Source organism: Betta splendens, chromosome 21 (genome assembly GCF_900634795.4).
Source record: "Betta splendens chromosome 21, fBetSpl5.4, whole genome shotgun sequence".
In the NCBI taxonomy this organism is placed as follows: Eukaryota; Metazoa; Chordata; class Actinopteri; order Anabantiformes; family Osphronemidae; genus Betta; species Betta splendens.
Window position 1 is genome coordinate 12,318,834 of NC_040899.1, and position 16,717 is coordinate 12,335,550.

Genomic DNA, 16,717 nt, shown 5'->3' on the forward strand with positions numbered 1-16,717 from the left:
ACATGAATCCAAACATGGAAAGTGGTAAATAATGGAAATAGACGTATGTGTAAATATATGGGCATCATAATGAACATGTGGTTGTGACATCTGACGGTTGCGCATCAGGTTTCCTTTTCCTGGGTGTCGTGTTTTGCTTCTCGACACCTTTTGCGATGACAGTGGGAGGGTTTCATTCCAGCCTGCAGATCTCTCGGGACGGATTCGTGTTTTCCTTGAAAGTAAGTGGGAAATGTGGCGTCTTGTCTCGGTGGCTGAAGCGGATGACAGCAAACGTCAGTGTTACGGGTGTAACAGTGGTTTTGTCTCTGTGTGTGGCCCACGCGGAGACTGGTTCCGATCAAACTCTCACTGGGCTCGCGCCTTCAGAAGAGCTATGAAGCCTCGGGAGGAGGCGTGACCGGTAACACCGGTTGTGTTGATACCGCCGCTGCTTCCGGGAGACGTTCTATCTGTGCAACGGCGGCAGATCTAACACAGTCACACTGATGCAACGGGGCTGCGACGCGCGCAGCCTCCTCGCGCAACAACGGACAGTAAATGTAACGTAACAACAGGCTCATCGACCTGTTGTTACGCTGAGCTGAAACACGCTGCATTAATACACTGATGGAACATTCGCTGTTTACTTCCCAGAGTTTGCGCCATGGCCAATACACTGAAGAGTCTGGTTTGCGATGACAGCAGATACCAGAAGTCCTTCCAGATGTTCCGGGAGCGCTCTTCTGAGAACGAGTGCATGCGGGAATTCATCCACAACGTGCTGAGACACGTACTGTCCAGGTGACGCGCTGCGCACGCGCACACTTGCTCGCCTGATATTAGTCCGACATTAGGCACAGAACACAGAACATAAACGCTGTTTGATTTCTTCGGTGGTTTATGAAACTGTTGGGGAAGAAAAGGCTACATTTGTGACGTCATCTCACTGCCACACTTCTTGTCCTCTGTGAAAAAAGTTTTGTTTGAACTTTTTAAAACTATTTGTAATAAGCAGAGTCAGCGCTGCAATTATCAAGTGGTTGAACAGTGACGCTCTGCCTCATCATCAATTACTTTTTTTGTTCATCAAAAACGTGAAAGCACGTGACACACATTTGGCAGGTTGGAGGATGTGGATTTCATGTTCTGATGACTCAAAAGTATGTTTTTTTTTATATTTCAGCGTTGGGAATGGAAAGTCTCATTTGAACGTCATTGGCCTCGGCAGCGGTTCTGGTAAGAGCAGCAGCTGGACGTTACGTTCAGTGCTGCAGCAGTGCTGTCGTTTATGCCGTTACTCTCAATATACCTGTCTTGTATCCGACTGCTCATGTGTCGTTCATCATTAAGTGCAGTTGTGGTATACATTGTCTACAGCCCATTTGAAACAACGTTTATCTGTCTGTGTACTTCATGTGTATGAAATACTTTTTTTAAAAATGTTTCATAAATAATACTTTGGGTATAGTGAGAAAGTGGGTCAATATTTTATTTGCAACAGATACAGTGCATGGTTTTTCAAAATAAAATCCATATTGGTGTCTGTAGGGGAGATTGACCTAGAGATGCTTTCCACGCTGCGTATGAAGCATCCAGGGGTGACGGTGGATAATGAGGTGGTGGAGCCCAGCAGCCAGCAGCTTCATAACTATAAAGGTACGGTCTTGATGGAAACGCATCCCATCTATTCTCTGTACTGCAGCTGAATAGTCACACACACTAAAAATATGGTTTTATGTTTTATTTAAATGTGTAAAATCTGCAGTTGTGCATAGAGAGACACAAGAGGTCAGAATATCAACAGTTTGCGGAAATAAGACTAATTTAGATTAGTCATGTTACACCATTCACTGGTTTTATTAAGGTGTCAACACTAACACTAACTTTTATAAAACCTGTGTTTACATACAGTAACTAAATCTCCTGTCTGTAGTGTTGGTGTCAAAGAATCGAGATTTAGATCACGTCAAGTTCACCTGGAACAAGATGACGGCGTTAGAGTTTGAGGAGCACTGGAAGGAGAAGAAGACGACGACGAAGGCCGACTTCATTCACATGATCCAGGTCCGTGTTGTAGACACGAGGCTCGTGGCCCAGAGAGGTGTTTTTGACAGAACTGGGTCACTTTCATTCGGTGGCGCTGTGCAGCAATTAATCCCATTAGCATATGCGTCTAGCATAGCATCATAATTAGGCAGCGTGTGAATCCAGTCACCAGCTCATTATCTGCGCTGAAACCGACAGATGCTGTACTACGTGAAGGATCCTGAAGCTACCATCGACTTCTTCCAGAGTCTCCTTGACAACAATGGGAAGCTTCTGATCATCCTGGTTTCTGGTAAGTGGGTGGAATTAATCTTCAAACTTTTATTCTTTAGTCTAATGTTTTCAAAGGCTTTGGAACATATAAGATATTTGTGGGAAAAGAAGTTCTTGTTGAAATTTCAACTCTGTTTCACTATGGAAATCACCTCGGCGTGACCAACCATGGAACCTCCCATGACGTCGCATTTGTGAGTGACAGACAGGTCGAGCTGTGCTCGGGGCTATACCCACCCATAGTGACACAGTCAATCACACCTATAATCATTAAGATTATATTTTGTTTCTGTGCTTTAGGATACAGTATCTGTGTTAAGACGTGATGTTTTTCCCGCGACTATCAATGTACTGCGCTAGCCTAACTCAGGCTACTTTTCACTATGAGCCTATGCTGAACTTTCTCTAGCATTATCTTGTCAGATAGGAACATTTTCAGAATGTAGCTAATGTGTAGCAAGCTAGCTCCCTGTTTAATTTAGATTAAAACCCTCTAAACTGAGTATCTGTGTCTAGCTAACGTGTTAAGGCGAACTAGCTCCAAGTCCAGTAACTGACGCAGCATAAACCCCGCGGCTATCGCTAATCTTGCAACAGGCTAACGCCCTACTGTGTATCCCACAGTCTTCCTTCTTTTCTACAATGTCTACGGCTACAACCCCAACCTAAAGGGGTTGAAGCCAAAGGCTAGGAGTCTGCATCCTGCCTGTGTCCCACTTCATGCAGGTCTTTTACTTTGGGTAGGGACCCAGGGACTCCAAGGAGGCAGACTACGATGCTGCCTCTGAGCTCCTTGACAAAGATGGACGATACTCAAATTTAATTTTTTTATTTGTCACACACACCATCATACACAGCACGATATGCAGTGAAAAGCTTACACAACTGTCCAGCTATAAAGATAAAATAAGAGTGGAGTAGATAAAGAGTATGGGTTGGGGAGATAGTGAATATTTCTATGAAAACGCTGCTCTCTGGGATGAGATCTGCATTATTATGACCTCATCCTGCGCTCCTCCAGAGGGTGGTCCAGCGTTCTGGCCGAAGTGTCAGGAAAGAGGGACCTCTGGTTAAACCTGTTGGTCCTGAGTGATGCTTAGAAGCCTTTATGATCGGGTTGGTTATGATAAATTATGGGCAGTACCGTGATTGGCCCACTCTCACATAAACGTGGAGCTACTATACAAGCGATGTTCTTGGCCCCTAAACACTTTCAGAGTTTTCCGCACAGTCATCAAGTCTGTGAAAACAGACGACTCCACAGTGGTGACACTCGCTCCATGCACCTACACAAGTCAGCGAAAAATATAATCCTGTGGAGCAGCGCCAGGTTTTTGTGTCTTCATGCAACACACGAGCCCGGAGTGTTGAACAGGGGAGCGGATCTGCTGTCGAGAGGGAACCATTTGTATTCGGGACGGAGGCCTCATCCACAAGTAGTGGAGCAGATTTGTCACTTGATTGTCCAATTTGGTTTAAACTAAAATATGTTCTAAATGGTTGAAATTTAAATGTATTTATTTTAATAATAGACCTTATATATCTACAGACTCTTGTTTTGATGTTGTCTACTCCAGGGGAGAGTGGTTGGGGGAAACTGTGGAACACCTACAGACACTTATACTGCAACAACGAAGTAAGTCAGTTTGTAACCACGGGAGACATCAAACGCCTGCTGGACTCCAAGGGAGTGAGCTACCAGAGCTATGAGCTGCCGTCTCAAATGGACATCACAGAGTGTTTCACTGAAGGGGACGAGCAGGGAGAGCTGCTGCTGGATTTCCTCACTGAGGTGCTGGACTTCAGTAAGACGGCGCCGCCCGAGCTGAAGGAGGGCGTCCTGAATCTGCTTCGCCACCCGGACTGTAGCACCGAGTCCGACGGCAAAGTTGTCTTCAACAACAACCTCGAAGCGATCGTCATAGATCAGAAGTAGTGTAACGAATGTGAAAGTTTACTAATGACTGATAATGTGTTACAAACTACCGGTGATGATTGTGTGAAATGATGCAGTGTGTAATCAGTCGTTCCTACTGTGCTGTATTAACACACAGCATTTTTTCAGAACCATTATTTCACATTATGTTCAATATAATTTATTGCTTCAGACACTGTTACATACTAGTATTTGTTTTACACTGTTTAGTTTTTAGATTCCAACTGCAGTAACCTAACTGAAAAATTCAGAGCAATAAAGATTCTGTATTTTGTGTGTTTATTTATTAATTTATTTATAAGTCGAAACCCTTTATTTATATAAATTTATACAGTATATATACTATTATTTACTGGTATTTATTTCTATTATTTATTATTTCTATGTTATATATATTTATTATCACTGGTGACCTGTCCAGGGTGTACCCTGCCTCTCGCCTGTAGATGGCTGGAACAAGCTCCAGCACCACCACGACCCCGCACGGGACTAAGCGGTAGAAGATGGATGGATGGATATTTATTATCTTATATAAATGATAGATGTAATAGAGACAAAGTTATATAAAGTTATAAATACAGACTCATGTTCAATACTTGGCGTACTGTAATAATGGCAGCACTTTATTTACAGTACAAGGACCCAAGGTGGTGCAGTTTACTTTGTAAATCTCATTTTGTCTTCCTGAGGTTTGGGTAATCAACAATTCTCTCAATATGTGATGCATGTAAAATCTCAACAATAACACTGCAGAGCTGCAGCCTTTGATTTAGTTTATTTGTCTGTCAGACTTTGCGAAGGACCTGACATGTTAGAATCCTCTTATCTTAGTTTGGTTCATAATTAACCCTTCACACCCCATGTTTGTTTTAAAGCAATTTTTCCAACTGGCAGCTCTCTGAACCATGCTACAAAGCTGTTGCTATGGATAAAGACACTGACCAGAGGAATGAATAGGCTCTTTTGCTCTTTCTTTAAAATACACTAGGTCTTTCATAAAACCGCATCGTGAGTGAACACTTACAAACAACTTGTAGTCCGGTGGAATTCACTGCATTCTACTCATCCTACTTTGGCATCTAACACAAACCTGATGCCCCCATCAAGAAAAGATTACATTTCAAATGGCCCTTTTGCACGCACAGACACATTTTTTGCTCTGTGTTTGACGCCTGCATTTTTAACATATTTGTGTTGAATCATGGCAAAGGACTAACGGTGCAGCTGATTGGTTCCAGCCACACGGATCTGACAGGCAAAGTTCATCCCTCAAGAGTTGCGCAACACATACAAACGCATAGAAGCCAGCGGCCAGTCTGGGAGGAGCAGGAAAACAGGAAAGAACTCCAATCTTTGTCCCACTCTCCACATTCACGGTGACTGTTTAACTTTTACAAAACAGAACTTGCATTTTACTTATAGTAATTTGTTTAACCTTGTGCAGCGATCAGCGCCCGCCCGTTTAAGCTTTTATTTATGTTAACTGCATTCCAGGGATCGGTCATGGCTGCAGAAGCGAGGCAGACGTGTTACGAGGGCAACGATGTCCAGAGTTTCCAGTTCTTCCTGAAACATTCAGGTGAGCACGGGGCCATTCAAAAGGACCTCCAGCGTTTCCTGCCAGGGGAACTGAAGAGGTAGGAGAAAGCTGCATGCTTTTAGTATTTGCACGACTCAGCAGAAAAGCCATGGGTGATTTCCTTGTGTCTTTCTCTGCTGCTTTCATTACGTAACGCCTCCTGTCAAGCGTTATTGATGCTTTTTGTATCTGAAATGAAGCTGAATTTTCATTCATTACAGCAAGTTGGACATTTCCAAGAACAGTAGAGAATAATATACAACTATAAAATGATTAGAATCATGTGAAGATGTAAATGTAAAATCCTTCTCTCACTGTTGAAAACGGAAAATTATTCTTCTACAGTAGAACGGATGTGTTTCAAACATGCACCTGTATAGTATGTGACCATATCTAAGGGTAATAAATATGTATACATAATAAAACTCCTGTCGGGTAATTCTTAAAACTCTTGCGTCTTAATGTGTTGATGCAGAATTGGAGAAGGCAAAAGCAGCATGGACGTCCTGGGCGTCGGCAGTGGAGGAGGTACAGTAGGTGGTGACGCCTAAAACTGACCATCACGACACTGGGTCACGCGCTGCAACTTCACAGTGGTTGTTTATGACTGATAAGAACACACTGATAAGAACACAGATCACGCACACGCTGAATATATTTAGACCCTAAGCCTCTGTGCTTTCCTGCAGGAGAGCATGACGTCCAGATCCTCTCTCTGCTACAGTCTGCATTCCCCACCGCTCCTCTCACCGCTGACGTCGTGGAGGGAAGCCGGGAGCTCACCGACAACTTCAAAGGTACTAAAGGCGGCATCTTCTAAACACGGGTTAGAGTTTCAACTTTTTCCTGGTTAAAGTGTAACTATAAAATCAACCATATCTTCCTCTTCTTCTTGTGTTCAGGTCTCTGGGTTGTCACAAGAAATATTCCAGCGTTAATGCTGCTCTCTGTGCTCTTTTCCTTTGGAACCTCTAGCTTTGGTCGCAAAGACCCCCAGCCTTCAGACGGTGCCGTTTGCTTGGCACATCAGCCGAAGTGAGGACTACCAGAAGCAAGTGGAAAAGAATGAAGTCATTAAGAAGTTTGACTTAATACATTTGATTCAGGTATTAAAGCTTTTCATTTCTAAAAGCTTTCAGCTTCATTGCCTGGACCTTCTTTTACCATCTTGGATTTTTCCAAGTGAGACTAAGGAGAGCACAATCTGCACTAAACTCTAAATGTAGGTAGAAATGTTATAATTTTCCCATGATGCTCTCTTGAACAGATGCTGTATTTTGTGGACGACATCAGAGAAACTATCAAGTTCTACCACAGTCTCCTGAAAACCAACGGCAAGATCCTGATCATTCAGGAGAAAGGTAGGTAAATTTGAATGTGTTTTCTATTTCTAACTGTAAAGTATTGCGCATTATCATACAAATGAATGCAACGCATGTTATGTATTGTTTAGCCAATGGTGGCCACGACATCCTATGGAAAACCTTCAAAAATGACCTGTGTAATGACGCCGTCTCCGAGTACCGCTCCTCCGGGGAGGTGGTGGCACAACTGAAGAGCCTCGGCCTGAAATACGAGGAGCACGAGATTCCACACACCTTCGACATCACCGACTGCTTCGACCCGAACAGCGCGAACGGAAAATTTCTGCTGAACTACATGACAGCGAGGGAGGACTTCCACCAGTCGCTCAGCCCCGAGGTCAGAGCAGCCATATTCGACCTGCTGAGGAACAAGTGCAGCACCGAGAAAGACGGCAAAGTGCTGTTCAACGGCGACTTGAGCTGCATACTTGTACATGCCTGAGTGTGAGGGATAGTCCTTTCTACTGCATTCATATTTACTCGTGTGAATAGGCATGTGAATGTTTGTCAGCAGAAACGTTTGATTGCAATTAAACTTTGCCTTCTATTAAAATGTTATCAAAGAATCATTTTGAACGTTTACCCTTGTTATTGTCCTTAAAACGACTGACTAGTACATTTTCTTTATTATTGTAAGAGATATTGATATTTCTCTTTTACAAATAAAAAATATTCTTATAAAGGTTGTATCCTTAGGAATAATCATTGGAAACAATCAGAACTCCCTGAAGAACTTCCCCTGGTGCAGTTCTACGTATGTCCAGCAGATGGCAGCACTCGCCTGGGAATCCCTGCGAACCTGCCAGGGCGCCGTGCTGCGGTACCTCCAGTAGATGGCACAGTGACCTCACGTCTCAAACCCCCATCGCAAGCCCAGGCGAGAACAACAACTTCTGTGCATCACAAACCAGCCCAGCCCGCCTAAACGCGGCTCGTTCCCCCCAAAGCGGCGGCACCGAGGCCACGCCGCCGCTCCACGCGCCCGGAATCACGTCAAACCGCAGAGGTCTTGTCTCCGGCTGCCCGGCAAATGTATTCTGGCTGCTCATTTAGCTCATTAGCTTTAATAGATCAGTAATTGAAATTCATCAGAAATTCTTGTCAGTGCGCTCCCCCCCCCCCGATGTCAGAGGGCTTTCAGCACCTGCTCAGGCTCCATTACCCGGGGTCCTCGCTGGGCCCTCGCGCACAACGGAGTGACAGAGCATTAGTCACCGAGATAATCAACCTCAAGACACTGTTTGCCGCTAATGCTCTTCAAGAACTATTTACTTCGCATGCCGGTCGGCGTCTTATCGTCGGAGAAGTTCTCCGCCACGTGAGTGATGGAACCTTCACAGATCACCTCGTTCGCCGGGTGATGGATTGCACCTAAAAGGGCCCAACAGCTGGCGATTGCTCTTATTTGCCTGGCGCCACCTGCTTGCGATTTTTGAGCCAGAGCGTCTGACCAGATGCACCGGCCGCACGCCTGCAGCGCACTCGTTGCACTTAGCCGCGCGCTGTACCTGCAAACGCTCCTCGCTCGTCTCCAGCAGCACGGGGCGCGCGATGAGCTCGGCTTCAAGGGAGCAGCAGACTTTAAATGCATCCCAGCTTCAGGCTTCATTTGTTCCTCCCTCATAGGTCGTTAGTGGTGCCGAGTGGGCTCATCATTGACAGCCCGTGCAGAAATAACACCACAAACAATCGCGTCTCCGTCTTGTGTTTTTCTCCCAAACAAGGACCCGCTGCAGCACAACAGCGTTGTGTGAAATCACTTATTCATAATCTTCGTGATAATACTTTGAGAAGCTTATTAACAATCACCAGCGATATTATAAAACTGTGTGAACACACAGGGATTAAAGCAAATCCTGGCTATCATCTGCACATTTCCAACACCGCAGACTACTTCCTATTTATTTTTAAAGGCAATGATGGCATTCTTGTATTTCGCTAAGCTGGATATTCATTGCTGGGCCAAATTGACTCTTCAGATGTCTATCTGCTTTAATACGGCTCCACTCCTCCGCTCCCTTGTGCATAAAGAGCCCGTATCAGGCCGGAGGCATCTTCTATCAGCCCTTATGTCTGCGTGTAGACCTCTCTGAGACCAGAGCAGGGCATAAACTGGCCCTAAAATACATCACACACAATTTAATGGGCGGAGGCTGCAGCCAAGTCTTGAAATATAACTCTGATACTGGTCCTGTAAATGGTCGGCCTCTGCGGCATATTTCATTCTGGGGAATTAGTCCTGTTTAGCGGCGGCTGTTATATAGCAGCTGTCCTCTGGCCTGAGTGGGGCTGAACGTGGCTAAGTGATGGACGACTCCCACCGGTTCTTCTTCTCTTCTTTACAAATTCGGTAGCGGGGGACGCACGTCCCACTCACTGAAGGGTTCGTCTCCACCGATGCCGGTCTGTGGGTCAGACCCGGCTCGCCTCAATCTGGGCACAAATCTGAGAGGGCGACACGCGGCGGCTCATCAACTTTACCTTTGTCTGTCTCATTAATCTTGTAATTTGTGGCCTTACAGTCCAATCTGCCCGACTATCCCCCGCAGGGCGTAACTGTGGAAAATTGCCGGCGATAAGTAACGGCAACAGATTCTGAGCGGCCACACGTTAAACCAGTAGTGAGTGAGATATTAAAAACGCCTCTAATTGACTCATTCTGTCGATATCTCGATCAATTACAGATAATGCGGCGCCTTTGCTCAATGCACGCGCTCGCGCTCGCGCTCGCGCTCGGGCCTCTTGTCTTTTCCGGGTTGCGAGTGTAAAAGTTTGGCTGTGGAGAGGAAAAGTTCGAGTGGGAAACAGGCTCCTTGGGAGGAGTTCTCGACGCGCCTGACAAACAGCGATAGGAACTTTAAGGGACGACTCGCGAGTGACTCTGAGCGTTTCGCTCGTTTGATGAAACGCAGTCACTGTCGCTCGTCGACTTCGTCAGCCGGCGGCTCCCGAGGGCGCGCGCCTCCTTAATTATCCCCAGCGACGTTTGCCCTCGCTACGCGTTGGAGGCTGCTGCTGTCATCTAGCGCTGCGGGACGCGGGAGGCGTCGCTCGTTCCCCTCATGACGCTCTCGCTCGGAGCGGGCGAGGTCGGATCGATGCCTCTAATAAAAACAAACTTCCTTTGACTGTACGTGTTTTGAGGTTTCAAGTCAACTTCAACGTCCGACTGAGTTTATCGCTGCACTGGTGCTGTGGGTCAATGTGCATTAAAGGCCCGTTCACCCCTACAAGCGTTTAATTAGCGCGGGAGTGGGTGCGAAATAAATAAGTAATGTTTAGAGGCTCAGCAACAGCGGATAAGAGGGGAAATCTGCTGTAAACACGCAAAGGATCCCATCCTTTCTTGGAAAAGGGTCAAATTAGAGATGCTGACGTCTGCAGTGCATCGGATGAAGCTGCATCACTACCTCTCACCTGTTTGTGTCTAATCCATGGCCTCCCCCCCCCCCCCACACACACACACAGATCCGCTGTGGCTTTATTATCCTTAAAGCATTCATCAACTTGTATCTCTTCTTCGGCTTCTCTGAGACCACCTCTCTCTCTCTCTCTCTCTCTCTCTCTCTCTCTCTCTCTCTCTCTCTCTCTCTCTCTCTCGGATCCCGAACATGGGCTCTCGTGGGTTCGGGCCTGATTGTGCGCAGGAAATGAAGTTGGAAACTTTAGAGCTCTATTTAAAGTGCTGCTCCCCGGAGCGGCCCCTCCGCCTTAATAACGTACAATGAGGTTTCCCCCCACGGTCACGCGCGCCTCTCTCCCCCCCATCGGCGTCTCCGGCTAAACCCGCTCTAATGAAATGTTCTGCTAAATTGTCAAACGCTTCTGTTTCGCGGTCGTAAACGCGGGTTGTTGGCGGTGCCGCTCAGAACCCAAAACACAATAAAGGCGGTTGTTGAACTTAAATCACAGAGCTGGTGAATGGGGATATTTTCCATCCTGTTTAGCGGCGGCGAGTTCCTCTAAAGCGGCTTCACTTTTAATGGAGACGGGGGCAGTTTGAGAAGTTCCACGGCGGCGCCGGCGAGGATCAGCGTGAATCCCTGCTTATGTGTCGCTCGCGCGCATATGAGTTTCAGAAGCAGAGTGTCGCTGTGTTTTCCGCGTGCTGGCACGTGGCCAAGTAATGAGCGCATGTAAATCCTGGCGTTGCCGTAGGAACGTGATGATGATTTTTTTTTTTACATTCCTCTACATGTGTGAATGCGCGTGGAGCAGTATGGAGATTGATGAGCAGATGTCTCCGTGAACTGCGCTAATTTGTTGCAGCTGTGCTCGGATGCGTCTGCGAACAGACCCCCCCCTTCGCTTCTTCACACGCTTCGATCGCACCAGCCGATCGATGCAGGTATTGATGGGCGTCCGATAAAAAGCATAATGGCGAGCAGCTCTAATTCCTCAGCTGGATTGATTTCGTCTTGAAACGAGCCGCGCGCGCGCGGCGGAGCGCGCCGCCGCAGTGTGTTTTACCTTGACTCCGCGCGAGAGAGACGTTATTCATCGCCAGGAGGATGTCCCTTCTTCACACCCCAATAAAAAGCAGAGTAATGAAGCTTCAGTGGGTGCTGTCACCCCAACACTGCTTCATAAAGGATGACACAATTATATTTTACCAGCTCACCAAAACTGCTGACAAGCGCCCGGTTCAATAAAACGCAATCTGTACTGAGAGAATCACGCTGGTTCCTTCGCTCTGGAGTCATAGCTCATGAACCGCGGGGTGCTGTTGCCTTGAGATGCTCCTCAAAGAGCAATTTCTGCTGACAATTAAGCCAGAAAATAGTGGGTGTGTTGCTATTAGAAGCAAAGAGCGATCTATCACGTTGGTTCCACTTACTTGTTAGGCCTCCGCTTCCACGCGGCACATTTCCGAGCCCGTATTTTTTTTCGTCCGCCTTCATCGCAGACGCGTAAACAGACGCGACGCTCGGCTCCCAGCAAACAGGAGCTGACGCCGCATCAGCGTCAGTCAGTCAGTCAACGGGGTGGATGTTTGTCCAAAGTATGATGGATGACGCGTCCATCGCGTCCCAACCCTGACTTCTTCCGCCGCGTGACGCTCGCCGGTGCGGCGACGCGGCTGCGTCTTAGCGGCCGGGATGCGGTTTTTCCTTGGAGAGAGACACATCTGGCCCTGGATAATCTCTCCTTAGTCTTTCGCTGTGTAATACATGCAAAGCTCTGTGCTCCATGTAATTCCCCCACTGCTCTTTCCCCCCCCCCCAGTGACACGGGTACAGTAGAAACTGGAGTGGGATGAAGTACAGCGTTGGGGTTTGGTTCCTAGCTGGAGAAAACAACATTTGCCATCACATATGACACACGTAACAAGTGAAATAGTTTTGATGAGAGCTTAAAGAAACGCTTTTAATTCCCTGCTGATTCTTATTCTTCTTGATACAGAATAGTCTCTGATTAGGTCTCATCTTCTTTCTTACTTATGAAGCTGTTGTGCAACCATCTGTATTTAGCTGTATTTAATACACCTCTATATTTTGATTATATTGATATTATTTGATGTTGATGGTTGTACATTTTGTGGTATTAACTATGAAGAGTAGTTGTAACCTGCAGTGGATCCATTGAGCACATACAGTAACTGTGCCTATTCATAAATGTGAGGAAAAACCAGAAATTATAACAGAAAAATGCCCTGAAAATTGCTCCATTGCGTTTTTTTTATTGCTTTAGTCTTCGTGCTTAAAAGTCCAAGTCAAAACAAATGTGTGCCCCGGTGAGCAACAACACAACCATCGCTGGGAAAATAATGGCGTCTCGGAATGTATTCATTAGCATTCTTGATAGCATCCAAGTAATACATAAAAATGTCATAATTATGCTCCGCGAAAGGAAATCAGGACAAAATTGAGATTGAACATCATGCAATGTTAATGAAATGTGCCGTGCGTAGTCGGATGCCTCGAGCCTCGGGAATATAATATGTACTAGCAGTGTCTCGCTTGTTTATTTATTAACAGAGGAATTGTCTGCTTCACTTGCTATCACTGAGGCTTGACAGCTGCAGAGTCCAGGTGATGCATGAGCCAATATGTGAACTGGAGTGGGCCCGACGTCGCACATCAATATGAAAATCAGTTTCTGGGAGAAATAGCCCAGGGCAGTACATCCAGCTCCAAAAAGTGACTAATCTTAGGGTCATAAACCCTGCACAAGATGCCCTGGGTCTTTTTAGAGAGACAGAATTCAGAAATGCCATCATTTTCCATTCCACAAGCCAAGGACCTCGCTCCGCGCATTAGCAGATTTCTTTTAATAGTGTGTGAAATGGCAGGGTAGCCAGAACTAAGCAAAAGCAAATAAAAGAGAGGGTGAGGGGGATGGAGAAAGGTGACCTTAGTCTCTGGAGCGCCAGATTAAAAACTTCAAATGCTGAGCCAGAGGCTCTCCTAAAGAAACAAAAAGACCACAGGCACAATGTTACAGTAGATGGAGATGGCTGCCAAATATCATCTTCTCACAGAGAAGGATTATGAATTTCACAAGGCAGTGGTGGTCCCATTGGTGGGAATATTAGTTCACATATTGTTCTCTAGATCTGCATATATTTCTATTTATGCCTCCTTTTCCTTTTCCTGACTTTCACAACTTCTCGGCTCTCGACACAGACCACACTGTGCGGGCTGCTTTTCAACTGTTACGCGCTGAAGGAATGTTTTATTAACGTGCTTAATTTTACATCACATGTAAAGGAATAGAAGCGCGGTTTGGTCACTACTGGGATAAAACTCAATTTGCATGTCTCCGGCATCCAGTGAACCGACCGTCTGAACGTGTGGACACGACACAGGGCTTCACAATAATTCAGTTCACTTAATTACAGTCTTTCCAGAAAAAAAAAGCAGGAAAATGATTTTACTCGTGAGGAAAGCGAAACAATGGCTCTCCAAATCCTTCAATGGATTCCTATCTCAAAGCTTGTGGTGGAGACGGTTTGAACCGTAGCATCGCCGAGTGCTTTAATTACTGCTCAGTGACTTTACTCCGAGTCCTTGACCCAGTTTTTAGATTCCTTATCAAAAGAGCAGCCGCGCTTCAGAGAGAAGATTACTTCTGAAACTTCAGGAAGAAGGGAGGGCAGACAGAAAACAAGATAATGCTGTTGCACAAATACATACAGTAGATGGGACACAGCCCAGAGCCATTTGGAAAGCAATAGCCCATTCCAAGATGTGGCATTGGGCAGGCATCCACGCAGCTCTTAAATTCCTTTTCGCAGGCCAGATGGCTATGGAATTACACATTTTTTAATCTAAAGCACAAACCTCTATGGGCTCGGGGAAATCTTCTTGGGATCGCCTGCCTGGATTTATTCGCAGAGGAGACAGTGTCTCGGCCTGCGGGCGACATTTGGTGGTAAATATGAGGTTTGACACTCAATGTCCTGAGTCCACTCACCGAGGCCAGCCCGCAACCTTTCACACGTTCACAGCGCCGTTTAAAGTCCCTTTGGTTAGTGCATTTTCTGGGAAGCTTAGCATGGGACACTGTGGCTGGAGAAAACAAGGTGCAGTGGAGGAAGTCTGCATCATTTTATTGTTTTATACTGTTATTATATATTCTTATCACTGGGAGCTCTTCCTTCCTAATAAAGGTACAGTATATGTACTGTACTGTAAACACACTGTGTGTGTGTGTGTGTGTGTGTGTGTGTGTGTGTGTGTGTGTGTGTGTGTGTGTGTGTGTGTGTACTGCATATATAAATATTGCATACTGTATGTATATATATATATATATATATATATATATATATATATATATATAGTGATGTAGATGATGACGTTTAGAATGTGATGAAGCACAGAGGTCTTTGTGTTTTATACTTAAAAACTTAAGCAACTGATTTGTTTCACCTAATTAGCCGTGTTAGACTGTTAATCTAAGTGAGGTATCTGTGATTTTATTTTCATATACAGTGACCTGTGGTTTAATTAATAATTGACTGCAGCAAATTAGCATCTCAGCCAAACAAATTGCATTCAAGAAACTGATTCTGTGAAATGTAATGTGTCGAACTGGATTCTCATATGCACTCATACGTTAATGAGCCTGTTCATCCTTCATTACACGTTTTCATTCCTTCCGTCCACGTGTTTTTAAAGACTAACATTGCTCTGCAACGTCAGATAAAACAATGGTCATTGTTTAGCTCGCTCTACATGAAGTGGGTCAAATGTCACCTATGCTCTTTTGTCTCTCACCCGTCACTAGTGAACACAGTGACGTCTTGCTCGCTGGAAGAAGCTGTGTGTGACAATGTTTTAAAATCGGAGCTCTAACATGCTAATTAGTGAGCTTTAGAGGTGCTGGCACAAAGACTCAGTAGCTGTTGGTAGTGCTGGCTACAGTTTTCCTCCTTTTAAATAACAGATTTAATCCTGATAATAAGAAATCTATATTTAGATTTATCACAAAATTAGAAAGGTCATAATGGAATATTGTTGCTGTAAATGGTTGTGGCTAAATACTATGTTAGCAGAGTATTGGCTATTTTTTGAGGGATATTCCATCTATTTCGCCTATTTATTTATAATGTATATATATACTGTATATATATATATATATATATATATATATATATATTATGAGCCGTGGCTTCTCTAATGTGTTCCTTGATATTTGAACAGCTTGTTATCACGTTTCTTGTCTTGTGCTAAAATGCTTTGCACATACTGACTTCGGAAAGGTCTTCCTTCCTGTCTTGGTGAGTGTTCAGGTAAAGGTAGTGTAATTAGCTGTTGGCGGCATCCGCACGTACAGTAAACTGACAAATTTGAGAACTGGCCTTGTCATATGACTGTCTTTTATTCCCTTGTTCCCCCTTTGACTGTAAGGAGGAAGAGTAAACTAATGAGACAGCATGGACTGACAGGAATACAGTCATTATTTTGGGATGAGAACATATTTTGCATTGGGCAAACGCTGTGTGTTCATTAATAAAGCATCTTCTGAAGTGCTGGTTCTTGAGGAGAAAAGACAATTTTCATTTTGTAAACATGCAGGACAAAAAAAAAAAGAAAGGAAAAGCCTGTCAGGAACTTGGCCGCCTCCCCGCACTGCGCGTGCAACATAAAGAAATGCACTTAAAGGTTAATTAGAAAAATTATCTGTTGAGTTGGAAACAAATGGTACCATGAAGTCCCCCTGCTGGCAGACGAGCTAATCTATGGTGGGTCTCCTCGCCGGTCCACCTGCGATCCGTCTCCGTCACTCCGCTGACAGTCCCTGCGGGCTGCTCAGAGGACACGCTCCATTGCATCGCTGTGACTAGCCTGCTAATGAATACAGAGGAGCCCAGGACATCCAGACGCCCACAAAATGGCTGGGAAGACTCCTCCGGCTGCTCAGATCGTTCTCTGGCTGGATGTCGGCTCAAATGAAGCGGAACGTGGCTACCAGTCGGCGAGAGCGGCGAAGGAACGCCACTCAGCCTGGGTAGTGATCTGATGCTTGAGATTCATTCAGTGAAACCCAATACGTCCCCAAGGGTGTGAGAATAGGTTACAGGTTATAGAAGAC

The 16,717-nt window shown here is 45.4% G+C and overlaps 2 protein-coding genes across 2 annotated transcripts; both read left to right on the forward strand.

The window, feature by feature from the left end:
- Positions 1–90: 90 nt before the first annotated feature.
- Positions 91–4,832, forward strand: LOC114847446 (histamine N-methyltransferase-like). The gene is made up of 7 exons (XM_029137206.3): positions 91–221; positions 637–783; positions 1,166–1,218; positions 1,531–1,638; positions 1,916–2,046; positions 2,227–2,320; positions 3,879–4,832. Exons 2-7 carry the CDS (start codon positions 647–649, stop codon positions 4,235–4,237), a joined length of 882 nt encoding a protein of 293 aa, XP_028993039.1. The 5' UTR covers positions 91–221; positions 637–646; the 3' UTR covers positions 4,238–4,832.
- Positions 4,833–5,462: 630 nt separating this feature from the next.
- On the forward strand, positions 5,463–7,749 carry LOC114847810 (histamine N-methyltransferase-like). Its single transcript, XM_029137871.3, has 7 exons — positions 5,463–5,613; positions 5,732–5,874; positions 6,292–6,344; positions 6,506–6,613; positions 6,792–6,922; positions 7,084–7,177; positions 7,270–7,749. The coding sequence occupies exons 2-7, from the start codon at positions 5,741–5,743 to the stop codon at positions 7,620–7,622; spliced, it is 873 nt and encodes a 290-aa protein (XP_028993704.1). The 5' UTR covers positions 5,463–5,613; positions 5,732–5,740; the 3' UTR covers positions 7,623–7,749.
- Positions 7,750–16,717: the final 8,968 nt, after the last annotated feature.